Consider the following 26,931-nt stretch of genomic DNA (forward strand, 5'->3'; position numbering starts at 1 on the left):
TAGTTGAAAAGGCATTTAAGTAACCGAATATCTGACTAGTCTAAGAAAATAATGTCTGGTGAGTAGTTGAGAGGAGAACAAGCAATCAAGAGAGAAACTGAAAAAAAACGTTTCATTACCACTTTTCCCTGTATAGAGGGCTTGGATTAGCTTCTGTGTGACTTTGTAATAAACATTATTATACAAATAAAACATTGGACATTGGAACATAAGAGGTCACTGAAGTGTTTGTTAGGCTTCTCACCCTTCCTGAGGACTGATTCTGCTTACGAGCCTTCTCCTGGCTCAGTGTGTCCTGGTAGTCCTGGGCCAGAGCTTCATGGATGTTCTTCAGCATTGCATTAGGATTATTCAGGGCTCCCATAGTCACAGATGCCTGACCTCTGTCAACCGCATCATTGATGGCAATCACAGCAGCATGCACTGAAGAGCATATGCAAAAATACTAGTGTTGGCTAAAATCATTTGAAGTCTCCTCAGTCAATCACATCAATACAGAATTAGTAAAAATGTCAGAGGACTTACAGGCAGCTTCATCCACTGAAAGCTCATTGGCCAGGATTCCTCCAATCTTACTGAAAGCTGGCATCTGGATGCCATACTTCTCTAGCTCACTCCTCATATTACTGATCTCCTCCTCTGGAAAACAGATAACCGATTACAGACAAAATTGTGGTGTTACAAAGTTAAGCATCATTAATGCTAAAACATACCTCATGAAATGTTTTCAGGACAATTGATTGTTGTGGTGATTAATATAAAATGGTGTAGTTACTGTTTTCAGAACATCAAGACCGTTTCTGAAAATGTGTTTTTAAAAAAAGGGGCATAGAGGGGTTTTCTTGTACACAAAGTTATGTTTACATTCAGTTACTTAACAAAACACGTTTATGATTCTAACAAATGTGTTGAATGCATTTTATGTTTACTTTGGTTGCAGTCTTCAATCTTGTCTGTCCTGGCACACAGGCATTTCTTGGTGTGTTATTAACACCTTTTGATCATGTTTAATAGTGACAACATTGCTATGATTGTGTATTTTTGTCACACGCATGTGCATCTATTTGGAACGGTTAAGGATTAAGAGCTCCATAGACTTACTAGAAGTCTGATAATCCACAGTGAACCTTTAAGCAGGACAGTGAACTGACAGACCATGGTATTTCTTTTCTAGACCAAAATTAAAATTGATTAAAGTTAGTTACATATAGGAAAAAAGATATATAAAAATGCTCAAATGTGATGAACCCACTACGTGTGAGCCCTGGGGCATCCATTGTAAATTCAATGTCAAAAGCTTTGAGGCTCGGTAGATTGTGTGTCCTATTCAGTATTGTTTGAATCGCTGCAGGGGATACTGTAATGGATTGAAATGTTGGATTATTCAAACATCTACATTACAGACTAGATGTTTCAAAATATCCTCAAAAAACTTTACATGCGTTCCAGCACATGTTAACATTCTGTCATGTTTTTCAACTAAATCCCAACAACACTCGTAAATAAAATTACCTCCAACATAAAAACAATTCTCATTAAATGAACACATGGACAAGTAGGTGTTTCAAACCTTTAAAAGCAGTTAAAACTAACTTTCCTGTTTCTCCTTTTGTTTAAAGAGGTGCATGTACAAACATATCGTATATAACTTTTGTGCTGAACTTTTGTATAAGGGGAAGTTGTATTACCTGTAAATGCCACTTTCCCCAACAGGTCCTGGATCTGCGGTGCAATACCCAGTTTGTACAGGTAAAGGCTGAAATAAACCATATTTTATGTGAGATTTACCTGTAAATGAATCACAGAGAAGCTAGAAAAACGTTCTGATGAATAACTGTTGTCATGAACCTGGAACTCTAGTGTTGGACAATTTCTCCTTATGATTGCGATTCCCTCTGATGGCTTTTAATTCCCACCCATGTCACACTTGCACCACAGGGGGGTAGTGTTTGCTCACATTACAATTTGCACCATCTCAGACAGCCCAGTCCACAACTGAGCATTGGACTCAGCAGGCAGGCAGCTGGAAACTTCATAAAACTTTCATCTTCCCGCAGGTACCTGATAAGTGATAATGAATTATATATATTCGAGGCAGGCCTGGCATCAGCACAGCTTGGAATGGAGCAGCTGTAGAAACTGGTTATTCTGGCCTTTGGTCACAGTGTGTGTGTGTACACATGAAATGCCCTCTGTCCTTGGGACGCTGGGGGATTTGGACGAATATCTAAACTCTGCTTATACAAAGTCAGTTCTAACATGCAGGTAGCTAACTCAGTTGAAATACAAACACAATAACAGCTGACTTGGGTTAATGAAGGTGGCTGATTACAAGCATGACAGACAAACTGCTGACTAGCTTGGAGCAACTAGCTCCCTGTAGACTGTGGATCGAGACTAGATTTTCCTTGTTTTTCTCTTCCTTTTAGACAACAAATTAGGCCCCACTTGCAATTACAATTTCAGAATTTACTTGTAAGCTAGTCTTTTACTTTTACATGGTGTTCCTGTTCAATTTTCCACCACACTAAATTTGGAGGATCATCTGCTGCTCAGCCTCCATGTCTGCATTTGTTTGTACCCAGGGAAGCAGAGTATTCACTGGGTCCTTGTGGGACTTAAGCTGGACTTGAAGGAAGGAAGAGCACGTGTGTGCATAGGGGGGAAGGAAACCAATTCTCTCAGGGACTGACCGTAACACTACAACAGAGAAAACAATCCTAGCAGCTGACATAACCACCCCCTAAATCTGCATGTGGCTGACTGAACGGGTCAGATAGATAAAATTGGCACTTCAGTTAATTCCAAGTAATCTGAGCCAAAAAGATGACGACCTGAAGTTGCAATTCAAGCTTATCATTTCACATTTCACAACAATACCAACTATTCTTTTTAATTATTACAACAGTTTCACAAAACTGAAACCATGACAGAGAATTTACCCTTTGTGGTGAGACAATGAGTCAAGTTGAGCACTCCCAAAAAGCCACTGCTTACATGCTGTATAGAGGTTTATACTGTATAAGCAGTGTCCATAAATTGATCAAGTTCATCAAAAGTGTTTAAAGCAAACTAAGGAAAGATAATTTGAGAAAACTGTTCCAAGTCACTGAAAACTAAAACTTTGTGTACTTGCTACATTGCAGTGATGGTTGACAGAGCTAAGTGCACTGTGCTGTATAACATAGCCTTGACCTATTTAGGATAAATCATAAAAGGTCTGTTTGACAAGAAGTACATTCTCTGTCTTACCTATGTAGGAAAAGTACATTCCAGTTCCTGTTTCATATCAACATCACATTGTATCATATCATTTACTAAGGACTAAACCCTATCCAGACAAATTAATTAGAGTCTAAACTAGAAACAAAAAGAAGCCATGTCTGAATGACACTGAGCAGTAATAAATGTTAGTTTAAGCAGTGTCATGCATTTGTCATCTTACATATGGGTTGAACTTGAAAACACTGCTATGTGGATAGCTAAATAAACTGCTACATATCAAAGTTAAACCTAAGTGTTTGACACTGTCTGCCTTAACCATCGAGTGGAAGGAAGTCACTCTAAATTAGACAATGAGTAGCCTGTCAGTAACAAAGAGTATGAGCAGACTACTGCTGCACTCTTGTTATCTATAATCTGCTTATTAGCTCACAGTTTAATTCCAAGTACCAGATACCAGCACCAGCACGCTTTAAGGTCCTCTAAAACAGTCGTAGTATAGTCCACTGTTTTTCATTTCATTCTTGGAATTGAAATTAAATTTGACATTCAGGTACAGCACCTCTAGGAAAAAAGCAACTGAGTTTGCCACTCTGCAAACAGAAGACTCGTGAGTTTTGCCGTCAGTCGTGAGAAAAGTATAAAGGTAAAGTGAAAAATCATGTTTATGCAATCCTTGTATTCTTACCTCAGTGCATGTATGCAGTATACCACCTTGGGCATGTTTTTGCGATCATACACATCTGTTGTTTCAGGATAGAATATCTGAAAACAGAAGCCATAATATATCAGTCACTCTCCTTTTTATTCTGCTGAAGCTAAATATACTTCTCAATGTTTGTTCAAATTTTAACATAATAATATGTAAAATAGTCTGTAAAATATGATGCAATCTCAGGTTACTGCAGTGCAATAAACACTACCTTTGTGAAGCACATAATTTTCAATACCACAGAGCTGAATCAACACTGGTCACGAGCATAACTTCTAAAAGACAGAGTTACAACCTTCACAGAGGTAGCATTTATTGCTTCACTATTGCATCGGACTGCATTACATTTTACTGGTGTTCATGCTGCTGCTCCTTCCCCTTTTATTACACTGATGGTCTGTATTTGGCGACCTGTAGTCTACTTAAAAATCCATACTTAATGGCTAAAACTTGGAAAACATTCTTTTACACATGTCACATCTTACATATGATATCCCATAACCCTGGGCCTGCACTGGCCCATCTTTAAAATTATTTTGCATCATGTCACACCTGAATGAAGCTCTCTGCTTCATTGTTTTGCAAAGGAAAAGTGGGTTGATGTAATAGAAAAAGTTACAAATAGGATTACATCATCAGAGTGGCAATTACTGAAAAGGCTATTCATAAAAATTGCCAATCTAATTACGATGAAAGGCAATCCCAGAGGATATAGAGAGATAAGTGGCTATCAATATTACCTCATTCTCATTTCCACGACACACCTCAGTGAAGTCTTTTGTGACATCTCATAAAAGATTAAATGAGGTTAATACTGTTCTGAAACACACCTCATAACAATCTGATCTGTCAATATTTACATTCTTATGGATACATGAAATGCGTGTGCATCTGTGTTATGTCACAGGGATTAAACAATTTACATTTTCAATAAGATTTAAGGGGATTGCACCTGTAGTTTAAAATCTCATAATCTTTATTCATGCAAAACCAGGTTCTCCAAAGTGCTGTAGTATACTCACTATGCGCTGAAAGCAATGTTAATTGATTACAAAAGCATTTTTCATTTATTTTCTCCAGCTACTTGTATTACATGAATAAAGGTCTAATTTGACGCAGTTTTCCTGTTGTCATAGGATGGATTCTGCCCAAGTACAGGGTAAAGATTCATTACATAACTGCTGTATTGTAGACCATGGATCCTTCGTCTCCACTGAGTAGATGGATTCAACTCTCTTAGATGTAAGATGGGTTCTCCCCTCTGATATGAGCAATTATGTAACAACCCGAAGTCAATGAACACTTGACAGAGTCAAAAATTCCATACTTTGTATTGGAAAACATCACTTGAATGGGCTCTCCTTGGCAATTTTTGCTTGTTGCTTTGTTTAACTAATCTGCAAATGAGGTACTTACTTATATAACAAAATCTGTCTTTTCACAAGGTGTGATAACTGTGAAGGTCTGTATAGAGTACTACACATGTTTGTAAAACAGAGAGTGTGTGTTTGCATTATTGATTTTTTTGAGAAAGCCCCTTACCTTCGGGAGACCGACAGACTCCATGGCTCTGAGCCACTGCACTGTGTTGTCCGTGTGTCTGAAGTGTAGCCCTTTGCTCTGAAGATTAAAAACAAAATGGGAGCAAAAACATATAAATTAGACAATTTATTAGAAGTGCAAAGAACTTATTAGAAACCTACCACTGGAACTGAACAACTGTGCGAGATGGTTATTATGACAAGCTCTATCAACACTGCATTAAGAAAACAGCAACAGCTGAGCTGGTCCGATACCTAAAACCTTCATGCTGACTCCTGAACTTATTGTAGCATCCAACAGTCTCATTTAGTTTTTGTTTAAAATATGTTGTTTTGGACAAGTGCAATAAAAAACAATCTTGCTCAGAAATGTTTGTAGTGGACCAGCACAAAAGGTGCGTGTTACAGTAGGGCCGCATTTCTTTCTTTCCTGTATGAAACCATGACAAACGGTTAGGCAGTGCCTAAAATACATGGAGGGTCTTCCTGTCTGTTATGACTAAATCTGGTGAAAACTGCAAATGGAATACAACTATGATCTTATCTAATTATGGTCAGAGTTGAAATGCAATGGAACAGACATGTACCTTGTAGCGGGACTGATCTCTGTCATAGATCCTTTTTTCAGACACCATTTTTGGAGCGAAAAAGTTGGCAAGTTTGCCAAGATAGACACCATTCCTCAGTCCCTCCTCCAGTTCGGTGGTAGGGGGCAGGTCCTCCTCCAGGCAGGCCTCCATCCACCTGAAAGTACACAAAAATTGACCTCAGAGCAGGTATTGGATTTTCATACGAATCCCTATAATGTCTTTTGTCAAGCATATTAATTGCATAAAAAAGAGAAGTTGATAACATCTCAAATAGGGGCTGGAATCATAGTAGCTCACAATCCACTTCCCACGATGAAGATGGTGTCATGATACAGAGATTCTGCAACACTTGATATAGACAATCATCATCTACAATACATCACAATGTCTGTGTAACTGACAACACTCCTATATGAAGGCAAATGGCAGGAATTATGCATTTATTTGCTACACTTTCACTTTAACTTAATTTGACATGGGAAATGAAATGTTGTACAAAAGTGTATATAGTCTTAGCTTAGTGGTCCTTTAACACTCACACAGCAACTGGTCCATGTCCACATGTGCCATCATACAAATTTGAAACAGCCATGAACGAGCAGTTCCCGTCCCAAATCTTTTCAATCTGTCTACATTACATTTACAGAAATGTAAAAGGAGTCATGGATTAGTTAGTCTGCTGTGTCAAATTGACAGGAGATTATCCTGCATGTTTCTAAAAAAATAGATATTTGGAGCAAGAGGAAGCAATATGATATATTGCTGTATTTCATTTTGGTACATTTAAATACAGATGAAATGAAACTACTGTCAATAGTAACAGCTCGATTCAAAGTGCATGGCTAGATTTCCTTTTGAATCACCAGAACCACTAAAATTTCAGGCTCAAGTTGGTGACAGTCTATAATACTAAACAGCATGCTACAGTTACATTCAAAACACAAATCAGTCCAGTCTGTTTACCCTGCCACCTGAGATCAACACAGTGAGTGCACTGCAATTCATGAGGTGGCTGAATGCCTGCATGTGGTCAGCAAGTCAATGTTGGCTTTTCCTACACCTGCTCCCCTTCCTGATCCAAGCAAAAACGTAGTAGTATAAGTAACAAGTAAAGTATAGCTGAACTATACAGTTTAAAATTAGTTGTTTTATTGGCAAGCTAGTGAATATAAAACCTTTAAATACATTTGTATGAGTTTAACTCAAATTAAGAGCAACAAAGTAGTCTGTAGGCCAGAGGCCAGTGAGAACTGGGCATTGTTACAAGCAGCACCCACACTGAGCCCAGCATGCTTTAGCAAGGGGGATGGATGAACTTACAGTTTGAGCTTTGGGACCAAAGGGTAGAGTTAGGCTTACTTGTCGAGTGGGCAATGTGAGGTTAAAGAGGTGAATAGTAAACAAGTCACTAATACTGCTCTATTTAGTCAAACACCTGAATTGATCACTGGGGAATGATTTATGAGTTTCACATCTGTAAGACAATAATGTGTTATCATGAGAGAAAAAGTATCTCATCTCTACAAGGAACGACCACAATGATGTTTGAAATGACTGGAAACTAAACACTGAATAAAGCATATTCAGTTTGTGTCATAAAAATGCTAACCTTCTTCCCAACTGATGTAATTTCCTTTTTAAAAAGGCTACAGAGCAGTCAAAGCTAGACTACTGCCAGATATATATGGAAAAATCCATTCCAAAGAACTAGTGAATGATTTGTGACAACAGCAAGAATCTGTTACACATTATCTTACTGCCTGGAAATGACACCATATTTACTATCATGGCTACGCCTCAGTCCCACTGGTTCCACTCTGTAAAGTTTTTACCTTTTGGCTCATCATCCTACAAATGCATGTATTATCTGCCAAAGGGAGAGGCAGTGCCCAGTGATTTAACCTCCCAAAATGTTGTATTTAGATTTCATTACTTCCTGTAGCTCCCACCTTTCAGAGACAAACAATACAATTTTAACTCCCACATGCATTCGCACAGAAACCTTGTTTAGGTTAATTAAGGCTTTATAGGTGCTCCAAAGATCCAGTCTGCTAAAATGTGTGTCAGCACATTAAGGAGAACCACAATGCACCATGCACTGTCAACACAAACCCAGTGGAGTGTGCAGGTTAGGCACTGTGAAGAATAAAGCATCCTTGTAACCAAGTCAGCTTATACTGCATATTATGTAAGAATATGAACGTTCCCATACTTTAGTATAGTCACTTAATATTCGCTTCAAGTCTTGTCTCAGTTCCATCTTAGTCAATAAAAGATGTTATTATTACAGTACATGAAACAAGCTGCTTCTCTTGTGAGGATTATTTTGTGAATAAACTCACTGAACTTTAGCCCTTTGTAGCATGTCTTCCCCCCTCTCATCCCATTTTCTGTCACCTCCCTGAGCTGTCCCGTCAGTAAAGCCATACAGGCCAAAAGAACAAACAAACAAACAAAAAAAGAACTTTCAAGCAAAAATGGCAATCATTTCATAGTTCCTGCTCCTCTATCATCAACATTTGCTGCCTTTCCATTCTTTTTTGTCTTATATTATGGCACATTTAATGTTTTGTGACTATAGGTCAGACTAAACTTGCATTAAATGATAGCATCCTGGGCTCTCGGAAATTGCAAAGGACAGTTATCTATTTTTTCTGAGCTTTTTTACAGACCAAATGACTAATCAATTAACCGGAAAAATATTTGGCAGATAAAACGTCAAGTAATAGTAGGAGTATATCAGATAATACATTTCCCTCCACATAACATTACCTGTTAGAAAAAGATCGTTTTCGCCCGTGTAGAGGGCCCCTTACATATCAAACTGGCACACAGTGACACACAGTGACACACAGTGACACACAGTGACACACACACAAAACGGTTAAGTGGATGAGGCAAACCAGGGCAAAACAGTGATGCATTTTAAGTTTCATATCTCCACAGAAGTGACAAAATAAAAAGGTTGGAGGAAATGCTGATGGTAGTCAAGATTACTGAGAAAAAAAAAAAGATTTCTTTGGCGGGAACATGGTCAAAGCAACATCCTGCATGGGTAACAGAGCTCTCCTGTGAAACTTCACTTCCTGTGTTTAAAACAATGTTGGGGGAACTTGTCTTCTGGAGCAGGACAGGCTAGCACTCCTGTTTACAACACTCCAAAGCAGGCCTTCCTGTGATTGTCCTGCAACTCACCAGGATAAACAAAAGACAGCTTTCTGGACTCTGGGACCTAAATCCAGCCTACCTCAACACATGATTAGCAATATACGCTAATTTGCTTGGAGCAACAGTATTCCAGTCACAGAGGGTTGCTTCTGAACACTGCGTCATGTAGCTTTAGTCATGCTGGTCATGAGCTTGTGATGGTGCATGTGCCTGTGTGTCTGTAATGGCTGAATTTTAGCAAATGTGGTTGGATAGGGTGTGTCTAAAAATTAGAACGAAAACATACTCCAGATATCCGGCAGGCCTGTACCAAAGCAAACTAAAAGGCTCCTTTATCCAAAAAAGCTACAAATGTAAACCATCCACTGTTTACTCACCAGTAAGGGAACAAAGTCTCATTCCAGAAACTTTGTGTGTGTGTGTGTGTGTGTGTGTGTGTGTGTGTGTGTGTGTGTGTGTGTGTGTGTGTGTGTGTGTGTGTGTGTGTGTGTGTGTCTATTAACTGACAACACCAACAGCAGTAAGTAGTTAGAAGTTTGAACAAAGCACGTAGGCCTCCTACTATGTAAAGAAATCTGTGCATATTAAATATGAAATTTGCCATCAACCATCAGAAAACTGTATATGGAGGTTAATGAATTAACAAGGGATCTAAAAATAACTTGAATGAGCTGAAAGAAATCTAATTTTTAAGAAAAATACTTTATCTGTTCCAATCAGTTGGCTGTTAATCACAGAAGACATTTTGACATTACAGTACAGGAGTGGCTGCTTGACTTTCTTGAGGGTCCGCGTTTTTAATTCCGTCACTCAGTCTGTGACACGACACCATTAATGTTACTAGTAACACCTGTGCTTATTCTAATTTGACAAGTCAAAATGTCTGCTGTGACCTACAGTGATGTTGTAGATAAGGTTAGGATCTTTTAGCACTGAAAATAAATCTATTTGAATTAATTATATCAGGGACATAACAAGATACATGATGGACCCAACACTTGTCTACTTATAGTGATTTGGCCAACAGTTGAAACACTAAAGAGCATTTTGGCCACTTCTGATGTTCTAGAGTTGGAGGTTAATTGAAGAACAATGTCACCAGTGTTAACAAAAACATAAGTGTACAATCATCGTTTAATATTTCAGATCATAAACTAGGTGTACTAAATACATTGCTTCTACACCATTCCCTTGTTTTAGTTACTGCTGACTCCTGACCCCAGAGAACAGAAACTAATCCCACGCTCTGCAGGCGTCTGTCTTAATCCTAATCTAATTTGACACCTTTCCTAGAATAGAGGTTCTATGGCACAATTCAGAGGAATATAGAAAAGTCGCTGTGCACTGGGCTGTAATAACAGGAAGCTAGAAGGTGAAAGTGTCAGTATGTGAGAGTTAAACAGCGGTCATTCTGAGGTCAACCTTGGAGTATTACTAAAGCATATGACTCAGATAGCCTTTTACAAAAGTTTTTCAGAGCAATACACAAAAAAGGTGTCATAATCTAGGCAAGGCCCGATGAAAATGGATTAATATGTGCTTTGTCTGGCCTACCTGTCCTTGTAGACCCTTATCCTGTGACATAAGCAGATAATGTAAGCTATTCAGTCAAACTGTACTGAGTCAAAGGGCAAGCTCAGTTTTCAAAACAATAATCTGTGAGTACATGCTGATACAAATGAGGCTGCACACATTCACATATAAAAGAGTGTCTCAAGAATAAGCATGACTGCTGAAACAACCCCTAGGCTACAGAATGCTAGAGTGGGTTTAAGCATAAATAATCAATCCTGGGAATCAATCTCTTGCTGAATGGGTGGGGCTGTTACAAAATCTGTGTAAAAAAGAGAGGCACCAGTAGACATCCTGTTCCTTCCTGTTCAGATGAATGCCCTCATGAAGAAGACAGGAAGTGGGTTAGTTTTGGCTTCGCTCAGGAACCTCACAAGAAAGAGTTTCATCATGTACTTACTTAAAAAAAAATAAAGATTCTTGATTCTTTCGGAAATCATTGCAGGTTATTGGAGACACATTTTTTAACCATATCTACTGAGAAAATCATAAACAAACCCTTTACATTTTGAGTTGGCCTTTTGGCTTTATTGATAGAACAGCTGAAGACTTGGACAGGATGAGAGAGAGAGGGGGAGTGACACGCAAGTAAAGGGCCCAAGGCCGGGAGTCGAACCCAGGTCCACTGCAGCGAGGACAAATCCTCTGTACATGGGAAGCCTGCTCTACCAACTGAGCTAAATGGCGCCTCCATTTTGAGTTTTCTATTTGATTATTTCAGTGATCAGTGAGATTAAGGGCACAGCAGACAAACACACTTTCCACTAAGTCAGCAGCACCTGCCCTGCCTTAATCACACACGTTCTCATGAATGTTTACCGCTCCATGTCATCATCTCACGTGCTTGCTGCTTCTGCCTTTATCTGTCATTACTATTACTGTCATAACTACATGCTAATACAAAAATGATTTAACTACACACTGCTTTGCTCCCTTATCGATCATATTTTTCTCACTTTCTCAACATCGCTTGGTTTCTCAACTGCACGTTATTGTTTTCATATCCCCATAAGGATGTTCATTAAACACACAAACTTACAAAACTGTTCTACATAAACAAACCTTCAACAAACCCGATGCTCCACCGAAGAACACACCCAATATTATATTGCCAAGTTGTGACAAAGCAAACAATGTTAAGGAAAGTGGTTTGAATCAACATGTGCGATTAAGTTCCTCTTATCTTCAAAGTCTTTCCCTTCATCCCATCCCGTCTCACCGTTTGGCCTCCTCCAGGTGACACAGATACTCGTAGGCGATGTTCTGTCGTCTCCTTTCATCCATCTCCTCCGCTGACAGCCTCTCATCATCCTGAATGGCTAAAAAAGGCAAGAAAATTCTAAATGAAGTCACTATTTTCCATTTGTTAACATAAGGGTGTCATGTTTTCAATTGCTTCAAATTACATAATTACAGTAAAAAAGAGCATAATTATTATGACATTTAGGGTTGTGCCTTGGTCCCAAATCACACTCTTTGCAACAACATGTTTTGTCACTTGACGCTGTGCATTCTACATGACACCACTGCTGGCAGGAAATCTGCAGAAGGCAATACAAACAAGCGTGGAGGACAGTAAACGTGGCACAGAAGAGGGTTATCCTGAACAGGAGAAGGACCCTGACCAGCTGGGACAAAAACCAGCAGCTTGTCCTTTAACGAGAAGCTATTTCTTTTGCATGAATGTGGTTTGGGTATAAAAAGTCTGACATGGCACAGAAAACTGTAGGCTGGCCTACTTTCAAAATGTTATGAGATCTAGGCCTTTCAGTTTGGATATTTGATAAAAACTATTCATCAAATTAGCAAAAATGTGCTATATCATGAAATGTATTGTTTTATGGATATGGCATTACTAAGGCTGACCCAAATGCTTCGAAGCTTTGACCGTTTCTATGGTAATCCACACCCAAATGAGCATGATGGCGTCTGTTGTCTGTAGCTTTTTTGTCCCTTTCTTTTTTTATGCATTACACCAAATATCCCAATAGTAGCAGTTCAAAATCATTCATTATGCATCACATTAATCATCATTAGTTATTCTTAGACAAGCAGATTTAAGCTCGATAATTGTGTGAGTCACCAGCACTGTACTGAACATGGGATGGTGACATGTGACGGTGCAACAGCCAGGCGTTCAAATTACAACTGTAGGAAGATGTTGAAAAAGTCAAAGAAATTGGCAACGATGAGCCCCAAAAAGTTGCGTGCCACATATGCAGAAGAAAAGTGGCAAATTACAAATTTAAGTTTCACTAATCGACTAAAAAGTGTATGTAACATCGTAGCCATCTTGCAAATGCTAGAGATATCTTTATAGCTAATATTATGGCTTTTAGTCCTATGAAAGCCTACTTGGATGCTTGGTGCAAGTTTTAAGGGAATTGTACTGACAGGACTATGCATGGTACCGTACTCCTCTAACATTAGTGTAATAGTCAATCATCTTAACAAACATGCATGAAAGACGGTACCACACAACCTCATCTCAAACAAAAGGATAATTCCTGTTACAGGTATTTTGACTGTTGAGAGTTTAAATTCTCCTTTATCGCATGCTCCAATGAACTCTCACTTGAGGGAGATGAAATGGCCAGGTCAAAGTGGCCTTAGTGGGGTGCACGACTGACAAGCGACTTCTGCTGAGAGTTGATCTTTACCTGCAGCTTAATGAGATCTCCTCCCCCCCAATGCTTCTTACCCTGCTCTAATCCAATCAAATCTCTTTATTTCTGGCTGAGTGAAGGGACAATCTCAGCCCTGGGGGCTCAGTTTAAGAACACAGCTTTCACCAACTAGACCAAGCAGTTGGAGTGCAGGCTAGCAGCTGACGTTTCACATGGAACAGCATATTTTTCATGGTTCATCTTGTTCATTAAGTGTGTAGTACATCAAGAAACACATACTGCATACACATGCAAACACACAGCAGTCAGGCTATCTTCTGTCCATGGGTTAGTGGATATTACTACCTCTAGGGAAGCCAAAATAAACTGGCTAAACCTGCTGATTAAGTTCTCTAAGTAATCCAATCCCAATACCAAGAGGGATGGCAAAATATCACTCCTTTGACAGCACTGTCTACCATGACATAATGTTTGATATTTTTATTCACCACACTCATAAATGTGTAAATCTTTCTAACATGATATGCCTCATCTACTTAGTGTGGTTATGTCTTTTGTAGCATTTTGCATCTGTTAATTGTACATTTATTGTATTTGGAACTACATCATGGAGTTCACAACAATTTCCCAACTTGGCCAATTGAAGTACATTCTATTCTATCCAACCTCTGTGGGGCTTGCTTGAATATTTGAAACCTCTCTGTCACTTTCTGTTAACTTATGTCTATTCATCAGCCACCTGCACAGACATCCGTTTGCAAAGTTTCAGAAAAGGCTTGACATAATACCCACATGTGGGATGAGACACAGGCCAAACACTACATACAGATATCTATGGATATATACCCACATAGTGTACACCCACACACAAAATTTGGTATCCTGCCAATTGAGTCAAATGTCCTAAAACCGTCACAAGCATAGTTTCCAGCCATCCGACAAAAGATCAGTGGCACAGCTGTGCAGTTGACATGGACGCAAATGTGTACGAACACTCGTCTCAGAGGCAGAGAAATGCCAGTGCAGCCATTACACACTACCTCAACTGACTCACTCACACACTTCCTGGAAGAGGTCGTCTGCACCGAGCATTATATTTAACCTTCAGGATGGGTTTGTTGTTTTTAACGTGTCACAGGATCATCAGACCCAAGTTACGGGCTCTATGATTATGAGTCATGCTTTTGTTTAGCTGAAGGGTTATTCTACTGAGGCTTTTCTTTTTTTAAGGAGAACCACACATCAAGACCAACTTTGCTTTTGGGTTGGCCTGTTTCACAGACAAATCTGGGAACTAGGTTAGTCCAATTTAAAGGATATGCTCACCCAAAAAAGCATTTTCCTAAACAACTGAAGTCAATGGGGACTTGTTTTAAAGCCCAACTGATGAATTGTTTTTTTTTTTTTTGTTTGTTTTTTGTTTTTTTTGTTTTTTTGTTTTTTTTTTTTTTAGGGGCAATGCTGATACGAATATTAGGCATTAAAGAAAAAAAAATCAGATAATGATATATTGGCCGATACACACAGTCCTAAAATGACAGATGAATTACAAAGATATCCAACAGAGGCAGAACATTATTTTGTTAAAGGACTGGGTATCACCAGGTACTTCGCGATACGATACTATCACGATATTTTGCCCACTATAACGATAATATCACAATACAGGGATTCTGCGATAATCGATGTATTGCAAGAAATTTCATCCATGATACATCACGATATCGGTGTCACTGAAGAAATTTAGAATTTATTGACTGCACTGAATCCATTTCACAGGAATTACAAAACATTTTCAATCAATTTCACATGAATGACAGCCAAGTAAAACAAAATGTATACTGCACAGTGGCTCTTCTTACACACACACACACACACACACACACACACACACACACAACTTAAATATTATCAAATATCGATATTTGGCGCCAGTGTATCAATAACGTACCACAAGATGAAATATCGCGATATATCATAGTATAGCCTAGATATTTTGGTACACCCCTTTTTTGTTACGTGTTAAACGTTATAGTCCAAAATGTCTATTTCAAGCGGAATTTAATAATTCAATAATAATAAATAAATTAATAAATCATTTTCTGCACCACAAACTTGAAAATGTTTTTATACCAGTGCATCAGACATAGATACATGCCGATGCTGATATGTCTGTGATGATCCAATATAGGCTAATATTGGCCAACTGATGTATTGCTTGGGTTTTGATTTAAATTCAAGTCCCGTGTTCTGTGGACTTTGAGACTTCAACCGGCCTTCCATCGGCACAAAGGTGAGTACATAATGACTGAATTTTCCTTTTTTGAGTGAACTTATCCTCACAGGGTGGAATTTGCTTTCACGCCATGTCAAGGCCAACAAATTAAAGAAGGCTTGATGGTCCCAATGACTATATCACAGCAACAAACTACATATAATTTGTAGCACTGTTCCCAGGAGGCACACCTCTTTTGAATCCACATTCATCTATGAACACAGGCTAGGATGGTTCTGATACACACCAAGAGCTGGTCAATAAAATGCAATGGGTCAAGTCTGAGTCAGAAAGATTGCAGTGATGACAATTGAGTGGTGTTATCTCTTTCGGGGTGCACTTTGCCCTCAGATGTTGGTCAGTGACAAGATACATAAAGTTACCTCTAACTTTGTCAGGAATTTTGCAGTCTTTTCAGATGAGTCAGTGAGCACAGTTACAATCTTGACACACTTACTGAGTCAGTGATATATTTCTCAACAGCAGCAAAATCCCAAGTTAATGGTTAACCTATGAGAAAATGCCTTGTGTGTAGACAGGCTGATATGCATGCCTAGCACGATTAAATAAACAGATAGATAATAAATAGAAACTGTGGTGCAGTTGAGGACAGTCTGAAGGAAAAGTTACAATTCAAAACGTTACTGTATCAACGACCGTAGTCCTAAAGTCTGGATAGTGAACTCTGTACAGCTTTAAAGTAACAACCAGTTTGACTAAAAACCACCCACTGACACGTTGTTCACTCTCTGGTCACAGTTTCCCTTCTATTTTGCCATTTTGTCGGGGGCTGCCACACCTACTGAAGTCATCCTGTCGCTCAGAGGGAGCCAGGTGCTGCTCAACCACCTGCTGCTCATCAAACTTCCCTGACATGGCACTTGATGTTAGCTTAACAATTTATCCTCTGAGCCTCACAACCGAGCAGATACTAGAGTTTTACGGTATTACAGCTTAGAAAAGACGCGTCACTTACTCCCATAACGTGGCTTCTGTAAAGTGGAAGTTTCTTCATGGTACATCTTGCGTCGCTTCCTCCACTCGTGAACTCGTGTGAACTGGAAATAACTTCAGCTAACGTTACAGCAGTCAGCCAGTCAGCCAGCCAGCAGCAGCCTCACAGGATATACTGATATGAATAAAGTAACTGCTGCAGATAACTGGAAGCAAGAAAAAAAATGCCGAAAATGGGGCACAACGGTCTTCAAAAAGTTTCATGAAAGCACCGATTGTGGGTAGCGGCAGACTATCCCCATGGTGAGCGCTTGTTTGGCCTGACTCGTGAACAAAGTGTTTGTGTTATCTCGCTGCTCCCGCTGCGCTCAGAGGTGAAATGATTGACGGGACAGGAGATGCACTTTTAGCACCTTGCACCACCTGCTGGTCGAAAGGTGGCTCAAGCTGCATTCACTGCCGCCGGGAAAAACTGGGAAAATACCGGCACGTCACTTCAGTGCCGCTCGCATACTGTGGCCGTGCTCTTACTTTATTCCACTCTTGAGTTGTGGTCAGTTGGAGTTCATTTTAAACTTCTATTTAATTTAAATCTAATTGTACCTATATTTTATATTATTTTATTTTTTTAGGTTTGGTATGCAACATAAAACACAATGTTGCATAACAAACCTTGAGCTTGTCGTCTCTGAAGGCCCCTGATATAAAATTATGCGGGTTACGTATGGTCAGTTATAAGAAAAAAAAACAAAAAACAAAAAACGAACAAACAAAACATATAAGTAATGGCCAAAAGTATTTAACTGTCAGAGTTAATAATTCCAATGATGTATCCACTAGGTGGCAGCATACGTCTGAGGTGATGAATGCATACTGCATTGGTTTCTCTTAAGCTTACACTCAACCCTCTAGTGTTTTTGTTTTTCTAATGTTTTGTGTCTTTGTTTGTTTTGAGCACCACAGCACCACAATACACCAAAAGCCTCCAGAACATCCTTAACCATTTCAACAAAAACTGAATGGGCTGCTTATATTGCGCTCTTTTATATCATTACTTTACATTACATTATTAGGTGCCTGCGAACACATGCAAGTATACTTCAATAAGGAGAAAGGTTCTGCAAGACTTTGTTTGCATACATTTTCTTTCGGTCCTGTGTTTGTTAGAACCACTGCAACATCAGGATTCATCTTGGTGTAAAATAGGTAAGTGGATTGATGTTATACAGTACATAAGGAAGAAGTGTGGAGGTGAATCTTATTCCAAGTTTGAGGGTTGTGAAACAAAAAGCACAACATAAAATGCTAGAGAACATACATTTTATTGTATATATGTTCAAAAGCAGCACAGTCTGCAATCTCTGTCTTTCCAGTTTCTAACATTATTCACATGGCATCATTTGGCAAATATTTCTTCACATATTTTCACACTTTCGGACCTCTGAACATACAGCTCAGCCATCCACTGACCGGCAGGCCCTTCACAATAAAACACACAACTTTATTCTCCACATACATTTGATTACCTCCATAAAATGGTAGAACGGAACTTACAAGAGAGATACATTCACATTTTTCCTCAACAAAAATCAGAATATTGCCATCATTTTTTGCCAGAGTAATTTACAATAGGAACACAAAGTTGAGCACAAAAGAAACATAAGTTTTCTTACATACATGCAAGTTTGAGCACACACACACATACATACACACACAGAGAGTAGCAGGTGAATAGGAGCTTAAGGCCAAGGACACACAGAGATGTACAACAGTGACACAGTAGACTGACTTCGCTTGGACAAAGCAGGAGACACATGACTCGATCAAGTAGCTTATACATATATAACCCAGAAGTTCACCAATGTCAGCTTTGATATGTACATTATTTACACTCATGCATCCACACACACACACACACACACACCCACACACACACACACATACAGTACCCTCTCTTGTACACACACTCACACACACATGAATACAGTACATACAGTAAGCAATACCCAAAATACCTCAAACAAAAACAGGAAATATAATTTCTCCCCAACATAACACAACAGGTCCCTCTGTCTTTCTTGCTAATGGCAACAGTCAGCAGCGTTGAACTGACACTTGGGGAAAGTCATTACTTATCAGTGCATTTATTTAGAATCTGGATGCCATTCGTTTGCTTCAAAAATATCGAGATCACATGGTGAAAAATATCTGTTGCACAATAGCGACATGTTTTTTTATTTCTTTCCAAATGATTTTACAAAATCGGAGAAAAGTTGAGTAAATGGAAATGGATGCACATGTACAGTACCATTTTGGAAGCCTGTATTTGTTGTTGTTGTTGAGTAGCCTAAACAGAGCCAACTGCAGTGCAAGGGCAAACTACCTCTACGCTGCAATCACAGATACCACAAATACAGAAAAAAGCAGGAGGACACTGGCTGTTAGCCACAGAATATACAATCCACAAAAGGCTGAGAGCAACTGAATTGTTGTGTCAGATAGATCTGAAAACTGTAAATCACAATTTTAACTTCTCGAGGTATTTTAACACTTTGCAACATCATATTATTATCATTATCTTTAGCAGTAAGCATTGAGGTCCAAATGTTGAGAGACAAGATACATCAAATCTATTACAAGGTAGGTCATGTTTTCAAGTGTGAGGTTATGGCGAAATTAGATTTTAGACTAGTCAAAGTCAAGTCAAAACAAATGACAGAATTCAAAATTATCATCTTATTTTTGTATTTGTTTCACATCTTCAAATGTAACTAATATAATATGTAAACATAACAGTTAACACAATATATTCTGGGGTTCTTTTTTCAAACAGTGTCCTTACGAGACATTTTCAACACCTGGCAACCATTAAACCTCATAGTGAGGTGGTTGGTCATACATGGTAACGTACACCATTTGATGATTCTTTGTTACTTCTAGTAACAAACAGATTATTTTCTATTAAGGATAAGAAAAGGCTTACAAAAAATATGGCTGCTAAACAAAAGAGATGAGGTGTGGAGTAAATTCACACTCTAACAAAATACAGTAATGGCCACATTTTTCACATATATACACAAAACCGCTGTGATTATTTTATCTATTTACTTCCTATTCAGTTACTGCCATTCCTTATAACCTACGGACTCCAAACACATATGGGCAGACTGCTCCAGTTAAGGAGAGGCACATTTAAAAAAAAGGCCATTCAGTATTTTTGAAAGGAAGCAGCATGACATATCATTGTCGAAGTCACTGCCACAAGCAAAATTCAACACAAAGCTAAATCAGAAGGAGAGCTCATCAGAGAGCCTTTGTTCAATACTACAACACATGGAAGGGAACCTGGAGTGACAACATTTGGATTAAATGAAAAATTCACCATTTTAACTCAACTGAAAATATAATTAACAGCCTTATACCAACATCATATACAATTATTGGTACAAGAAATACAGTTTTTCAATATGGCCATTTGATTCTTGGTTGGTTGGGTAGGAAATGCAAAGGGCTTGGTGTCCCATGTGAATTATCTGCTTCGAAAAGGTTGCGGATGTCTGAGCAAATGTCATGTTGAGCAAAATGCTGTTTTGCGGGGAAGAAAGTGTGGGTACATGCGAGTATCAGTCTGCATTTGCACATAAAGTATATCTGTGTGTGGCTTTTATAAGTGTATTTGTGTATGTTGACATCCTGAACACTATCTACAACATGTCCTGTGTATGCAGGTCCTGTGGGCAAGCCAGCTGTCATACAGCTGTGTCGTGTGACCGCTCTGTCTGATCATCTATTCCCTACGTTGTCACACAGCAGGTTGGCTGTGCTCATTACAGCTTGTTTTTCACTTTTCTCCCCATCTGGCTTGTCTTAATAAGACTGTTTCAATATTAAAAGCTTTGAGCTTTAGCCATGCAGTGACTCGACATAAGGTTATGACTGCAGCTGGATAGTGCAACCCGTCACAGAGCAAACTTCACTGAAGTCTTAGTACCAAAACCTGCGCAAGCTCCCACCTCTCTCATGTAAAGTCTCCTGACAATACATTCACAAAATGGGCTTATTATTGACCAACGAGGAATCTAATGGTTTGATTTGTATGATAAAATTAAAACACAAGCGCAACGTGATTAATACTGTTGAATATGTGTGAACCAAGCCATTTGCACTCCCTGCTCAACACTCCCTGGGCTTCTTCTTGGATTCACCCAGGTTCTATCCAGGTTGCATCCGAACTGCTGACCCCAAGCTGGTGTTACATGAGGACATTCGCCCTGGTGTCAGGCAACCGGAGTCCAACCAGGCCTCCCCCGACGAGCACAGACGAGGCCATGAGGATGGGGATGGCCTTTGTGATGCCAACAAGAGAGCCGAAGATCAGGTTCCCCAACACTGCAGCCAGCTTACACAGAGCGTTGCAGAACCCAAAGCCAGTTCCTCTGGGGAGGAGAAATCAGGAGGAGGTAGAGAAGAGTGAAAATGTGTTAAAGTTGATTGAATCACCTCTGTGTTTCTTTGTGCATGTCAGTCCAGTTATATGTAAATCTTACCAACTATGTAAGCCAGTATTGTACTCACCTCCTGACAGTAGGGAATGACTCAGTTGTGACCACATCCAAGGAGTTCCAGGCAGAGATGCTCAGGCCGTTGTAAAGGCACAACATGAAAATCATCATGGACTCGCTGGTGCCAAACCACAGGAAGAAACAGCTGATGCCTGAGAGGACCATAGAGCCGCCTGATTGACATACGGGCACACAAAGAGAAAGAACGAAAGAGCGAGAGTTAGTGCTAAGTGTCATTCAGGTGACTGATGTTCAACTAAATCATAGACCCTAATAAAAATCGCCTCTCATACTCAACGATGGATGCCTCAGCCGGAGCGTGAATCATTTCAACATCCGACGGTCCATGTGGGAAAACAATTATTCAAGTGCACACACAAACATGAACATTACTCTTATAGCCTCCACTCTTACCTAACATGGACAGACGCCCAATTTTGTCCATGAGAAGGGCAGACACAATGTTGCCGGGCAGAACAGCCAGAGTCCCAAGGAAATTGATGAAGTAAACCCAGTAAGCGCTGTAGTCATCATCAAACGTCATCTGGCATCCTATCTTGTTGTGGTTGAATGTGCTGTTGACCACCTCTGTGCCATCTATCAACTTGGATTCGTCGATGTCTGGCCAAAGAACACACAAAGAAAATATGACTTGGCAACAATCAATCACAGTGCAGTATGTTGCTGTCTCGTCTCACGGCTGTTTGAGAATGTTCTTTTTCACTGTGACACAATTGTAGCTGATGAATCGAAGACAGAAAAACTTACTGCCGTAGCTCTGCATTTACGTCAGAGTAAGAGTTTAAGGATCTTTAATCTCAATATCTCACCTGTGTTGAAGAAGAAAGCGTCGATGAAAGTACAGTTACGGAAGAAGGAGCCCACCGATGTCACATCATCGAAGTAGCAGTTACGAAAGGTAGAGTCAATGAAAGTGACAGACTTCAGCTTCATATTGATGAATCTGAAGAAGCACAGTGTAATTGTGAGAGTTTAGAATCATTTTAACTGCAGTGTAGTTAACATCTAACCATTCTCGATCCCAAATCTTCTTGTTTGTATATAATAACCAGCCCAGTCGCCAGAATAAATACAGGCATTGTGCGTTTCTGCAAATCATGGATATGTAAAATTGGCATGTTCCATACCAAATATATCAACATGTCAATAATGTTGGGATATTTTGATGCCATCTCTGTGTCAACAAAACTGGATATTTTCAACATGTAAAGCAAAAGGAATTATATTTTTGACCAAGTGGTTCTTGTACCTACACTCAACCAGACCTCAACCACAGTTCTGTCACGACCCAAAATAAAAAAACTGAAACATAAAGTTTTGTAAAAATGTTGATATCATAGGTGTGAAACCTACAAATTTAACTTAATCCACTAATGGCGCTGGTAAATGGACTTTTCTTACTTGTCATTGATGAAGAGGGCATTTTTGTGTATCTGGTTCTCCAAGGTAAAGTTGAAGGTGAAGTCTTCGGTGCGTTCATTGCTGTAGATCTTCACTTTGGAGGCGTACTCATCTGCCTGAAGGTGTTTGATGACATCAGGGAACCAGACTGACAGGCCGTAATACCTGCAATCAGAGGGATGCAGTGATATCAGAAATTAATTCATCAGCCGTTAATGTTGATTTTAAATCAAGATCTGGCTAAAACATAGATAGATGCACTCTCAAATATGCAGTCAGACGCAGGCAGAGGGTAACCAGGAGACAATTGTTGTTTCTGTTTGATTTTACAGAGTGATTTCAGGGTGTTTTTCAATCTCTGGCTGCTGTCACTCCTATCTTTTCTCCCACTGAGACACCAATGGACCGGTATTGATCCGCAGACTGTGATTGATTTCGAGACCCTGCAACTTCTGCACAGCACAGAGATTGAGACCAAAGTAAACGCGATGTGACCAAAAAGCCTGATGACCTAGTGCTATTATCTGACTGGAAAAATTAAACTTGTGTGATTTGTCCATGGCACCAGTGAAGTCAGAAAGAAGCTCACCCGAAGGACAGTGTGAACCACACTATGGCTAGTCGGATCATGTTTTCTCGCATAGGGTAGTTGAAGCACTTCATGAGATTCAGGTAGATCTAAAGAGAGATGATACTTGTTAAACTTTATATGACAACAATAGAAATGTGGCTTAGTATATAGGAATGAACGTATTTTACCCCATGTATTTCAGCTTTTATCCTAAAGAAAAATTTGGAAACTGGGTTGCCCGACTCTGACTCCATTTCCACCAGTTCATCCAGCTGTTTGGGGATCTTGATCCTGTTTACCTGGGAAATAATAAAAGAAAGAAAATTATGATAACAGCATAATACAACAGGTATAGTCTACTGTGCATTCACTACATTCTACTCTCATTTTCTTGACATCACATGTTACACAATTCATGGATCTTCCTCTTGTGTGTTTTGTATTTGATTATCTGATATACATATATAATATATAAGCACATGATATCTGTTTATAAAAACCATCTCAGAATCAAAACAGTGAATGTAAACATTGTGTAATACTGTACAGTACATGATCAATTCAAGAAACGTGTTGACTAAGAGGCTTTCCCAGAGTGCAGCTCACGCAGCAAATAAGCCTGAACGACATAAAACAGCTTTCAGAACCTTCATAATTCAGATATGATCCTGCATGGTGAAAGCATTAAAACCTGTCCCAGCTGTGGCAGGATATAAGCCTCTTTGCTTTCTTAAGCATCAGGAAACCCTGCCAAGACAGCGCACAGCAGAAACAAACACTCACGGTGAAGACTTTCTCCGGTTGCCCACGCGCTCTCATGTTGGTGTCGTGGATCTGTTTGAGGATCATCCAGGCTTCATCATGCTTCCCTACCTGACAGCAGGGAAAGGGAAAGGACGAGATAAATTCATGGGATCAGCACCAGTCTCACTTACTCAGGGACAGCATCAGTTCCACATTTAAAACTGTGCATACTGCACATAGAAAAAGTTCTTTGATTTCTCAAAGATGGGTCAAAATGATGAGCGTCACGACAACAGTGACTCATTTTGCTTCAAAGGCTAATTATACTGTCACGGATCTCCGGGCCTCTATTTGTTGGAGATAAGTATAAGCCCTCCTCCAACAGTTTTGAGTGACTCACACAGTTTGGTCCGATCGAACATCTGTTGGAAAACGTCCAAGTACTCTCAATATGCCTGATGGATTATTCTAGAGATGTTGAATGTAAAATTGATAAGCGTGAACACGTCGTGACAACGGCACAGCACCCTCACACTGCACAGTGTTGAAGGGAGACATTGCAACAGTTTCAGTGTTGTTATTTTTTTGGCTGTTATAATCAAGGAAAATACCATTACCTCAAGGTAGAACCTGGGACTTTCAGGCATGAAGGTGAGTGCCACCACGGCACAAACACAGGGCAGGGCACAGACGACCACAAACACCCTCCAGCTGTGAAACTGGTATGCAGACCCCATACTGAAACTCCAACCTGCAAGTGGTGGCAAACAACACTAATGAAAATCAGGTCTTGGAAGTGGTTTGTAAAGCTGTATACAAGTCTAGTAAGGTACATAAACTAAAACTGACATGCAAAAAGTTTGTACAAATGAAAGCTAAAAATGCAACATAATTATGGTCATAATGTCATGTTTTTTTGGCCACATGGGGGCAGCATAACAAGCAGTAATGGCGACCTTGTAATATTATCACTGTATAGCGTTTAAGTGGTGAACTGTTGTTCCAGCAAACAAGTCTAATTTGTACAGCAGATGTGGGAAAACAAATGATAATAACAATATGCATTCTCCAACCTCTGCTTTTTAATAAACAGGAATTCATGTTGGAAAACAAATCTCCTCTCGCAGTGTTAACTGGGTCTGCTCCAGCCAGAGACAAAGTTGTCAGTGTTAATTTTGTCACTGAAAATTACGCCACACAAAATTCTTTGATGACCATTTTTTCAAGATGAGCCCAAGTTAAACTGAACGAGAGTAACCACTGAAAACATTAACTATGATGAAATTACATTTTCTGTCAAATTATAAAGACAGAACAATAATATGTAAAATGGACAAATTAAAAAATTAATTTATCACTATCTTATTGCAAAGTCTCAATCAGTGACCCATATGCATCTGCATAATCATGCACATAACATTGCTCCTGATAAGAAACCTACACTTCCTCAAAGTATCTGTTCTTAAGCGGTTGACCTAGCCACTTAACTTGTTGTACAATTGATAGGCATCACGTTGCATTCAGTACTGTTCTGTGTCAGTCAGGTTAATATCGGACCTTGACAGTTCTTGGAAGAAACTGATTGTATGCAATTCATTCCCAATCCAAAGAGTTACGCCTGTAATGAAGGTAACTGTACATAACAAAGAAGACGAGAGCTGTGTGGCATCAAAATGCTTAAAAACATGACACTGACGAAAGCTAGACTGAGCTCAAACCACTAAAACTAAGATACATTTTCGACAAACACTAAGACTTAAACTAAATCAAAATCAGGTACAAGAAGTAACTATACCAAAAAAGTGAACTAAAACAGGCTAAAAACTCTGTACACTGTATCGCCACTGTACATAAGTGAATTGCAGCCCCAGGTGATGCTACCCAGTTCATCACTGTGAGTGATATATTGTACAATATAAATAATCAAATAACATAATTTGATCTATTGTTTTAGTAGTATTGAAATACTAACTGATGAAGCTTTAATGCACAAAACCTCTAAGAAACTACCATTGCAAACAAGGCTGCAATAGTGGGTAACATTAAGTTTGATGTCGTTATGCTTGTATGATGTCATCTACAGTAAATATCCATCATATTGTTACTAAATGACATTTTTCTGCCGATGCACTTTATCTGTCTTTGGTATATAGTATGGATTTTTGAAGCACTGATAATAGCCGTAATCTAAAATCTACCAAATCAAACTGCCAAACCTTTATTTAACATACTATGGTGCTGCTTTGTACCTGATGGTATTGTTTAGTTCATATTCAGAGTAATATTCAGATAAAGGTATACGTTAGTGTCTTACTATTATATAAAACATTAAGGTGATCCTTCAAATGATTATTTTTCTGCAAACTAAGCCAATTGATGTAATATTTCTGGCCGTGACTGCCTGGTTCTCAGACCAGAGCACCATTCACAATGTGTCTAATTGATGAATTATACACTAATGTTCATTGCACCATTTGAAGCCATCAGGTGGCTATTTAGTCAATCTTCAGCTCGCAGGGGCATAATTAAAGCAAACAGGATTACTTAATAAGTCTCAAAATGATGGAGGCAGGGACTAAATAATATAAGCTGCAGTGTAGATACTACTGTATATCTCTGTCACAGGGGGCCACTTGATCTGAGAGGCTGATTCAAATGTGTGAATCTTATACAGCAAACAAAAAAGGGGCCGCAAATAAAAGATGGCATTTAAACGAGAGCACTCTGCAGCTGGAGCAGAGTGATGTGTTAGCTCAGAGATGAATGGCTCTGCAGAGGGAGCTCAGAGAAGTGCACAGGGACGGGTTAATTGAATGTGTAGGAAAGGAATTGAGTGTTTTCTGCTAAGTTAAATCTTGTTGCACCTGATCTCAGCCCAAAGGCACTCTCCTAGACTCATTAATCATTGTAACATGCACACACACACACATACACACATGCAGAGACACTCTCACGAAGGTGGGGGTGGTGG

The 26,931-nt window shown here is 39.3% G+C and overlaps 2 protein-coding genes across 3 annotated transcripts in view; both read right to left on the bottom strand.

Moving 5' to 3' along the window:
* Positions 1-17,019, bottom strand: part of iqgap2 (IQ motif containing GTPase activating protein 2) — a 35,541-nt gene extending 18,522 nt beyond the window's left edge. Inside the window, exons 1-8 of the mRNA XM_030416243.1 lie at positions 16,684-17,019; positions 12,025-12,124; positions 6,063-6,219; positions 5,477-5,554; positions 3,911-3,987; positions 1,689-1,756; positions 526-639; positions 245-423 (exon numbers count right to left, since the gene is read on the bottom strand). Coding sequence (XP_030272103.1) covers positions 245-423; positions 526-639; positions 1,689-1,756; positions 3,911-3,987; positions 5,477-5,554; positions 6,063-6,219; positions 12,025-12,124; positions 16,684-16,729 — 819 coding nt within the window. The 5' untranslated portion in view covers positions 16,730-17,019. The remainder of the gene's footprint in view (positions 1-244; positions 424-525; positions 640-1,688; positions 1,757-3,910; positions 3,988-5,476; positions 5,555-6,062; positions 6,220-12,024; positions 12,125-16,683) is intronic.
* Positions 17,020-17,964: 945 nt separating this feature from the next.
* The window catches only part of sv2ca (synaptic vesicle glycoprotein 2Ca), a 32,738-nt gene continuing 23,771 nt past the window's right edge, over positions 17,965-26,931 (bottom strand). For both annotated transcript variants that reach the window (XM_030417753.1, XM_030417752.1), the window contains exons 5-13: positions 24,578-24,711; positions 24,000-24,089; positions 23,405-23,515; positions 23,235-23,323; positions 22,646-22,810; positions 22,054-22,187; positions 21,638-21,844; positions 21,237-21,396; positions 17,965-21,097 (exon numbers count right to left, since the gene is read on the bottom strand). In XM_030417753.1, coding sequence (XP_030273613.1) covers positions 20,914-21,097; positions 21,237-21,396; positions 21,638-21,844; positions 22,054-22,187; positions 22,646-22,810; positions 23,235-23,323; positions 23,405-23,515; positions 24,000-24,089; positions 24,578-24,711 — 1,274 coding nt within the window. In that variant the 3' untranslated portion in view covers positions 17,965-20,913. The remainder of the gene's footprint in view (positions 21,098-21,236; positions 21,397-21,637; positions 21,845-22,053; positions 22,188-22,645; positions 22,811-23,234; positions 23,324-23,404; positions 23,516-23,999; positions 24,090-24,577; positions 24,712-26,931) is intronic.

Source organism: Sparus aurata, chromosome 5, assembly GCF_900880675.1.
Source record: "Sparus aurata chromosome 5, fSpaAur1.1, whole genome shotgun sequence".
Lineage (NCBI taxonomy): Eukaryota > Metazoa > Chordata > Actinopteri > Spariformes > Sparidae > Sparus > Sparus aurata.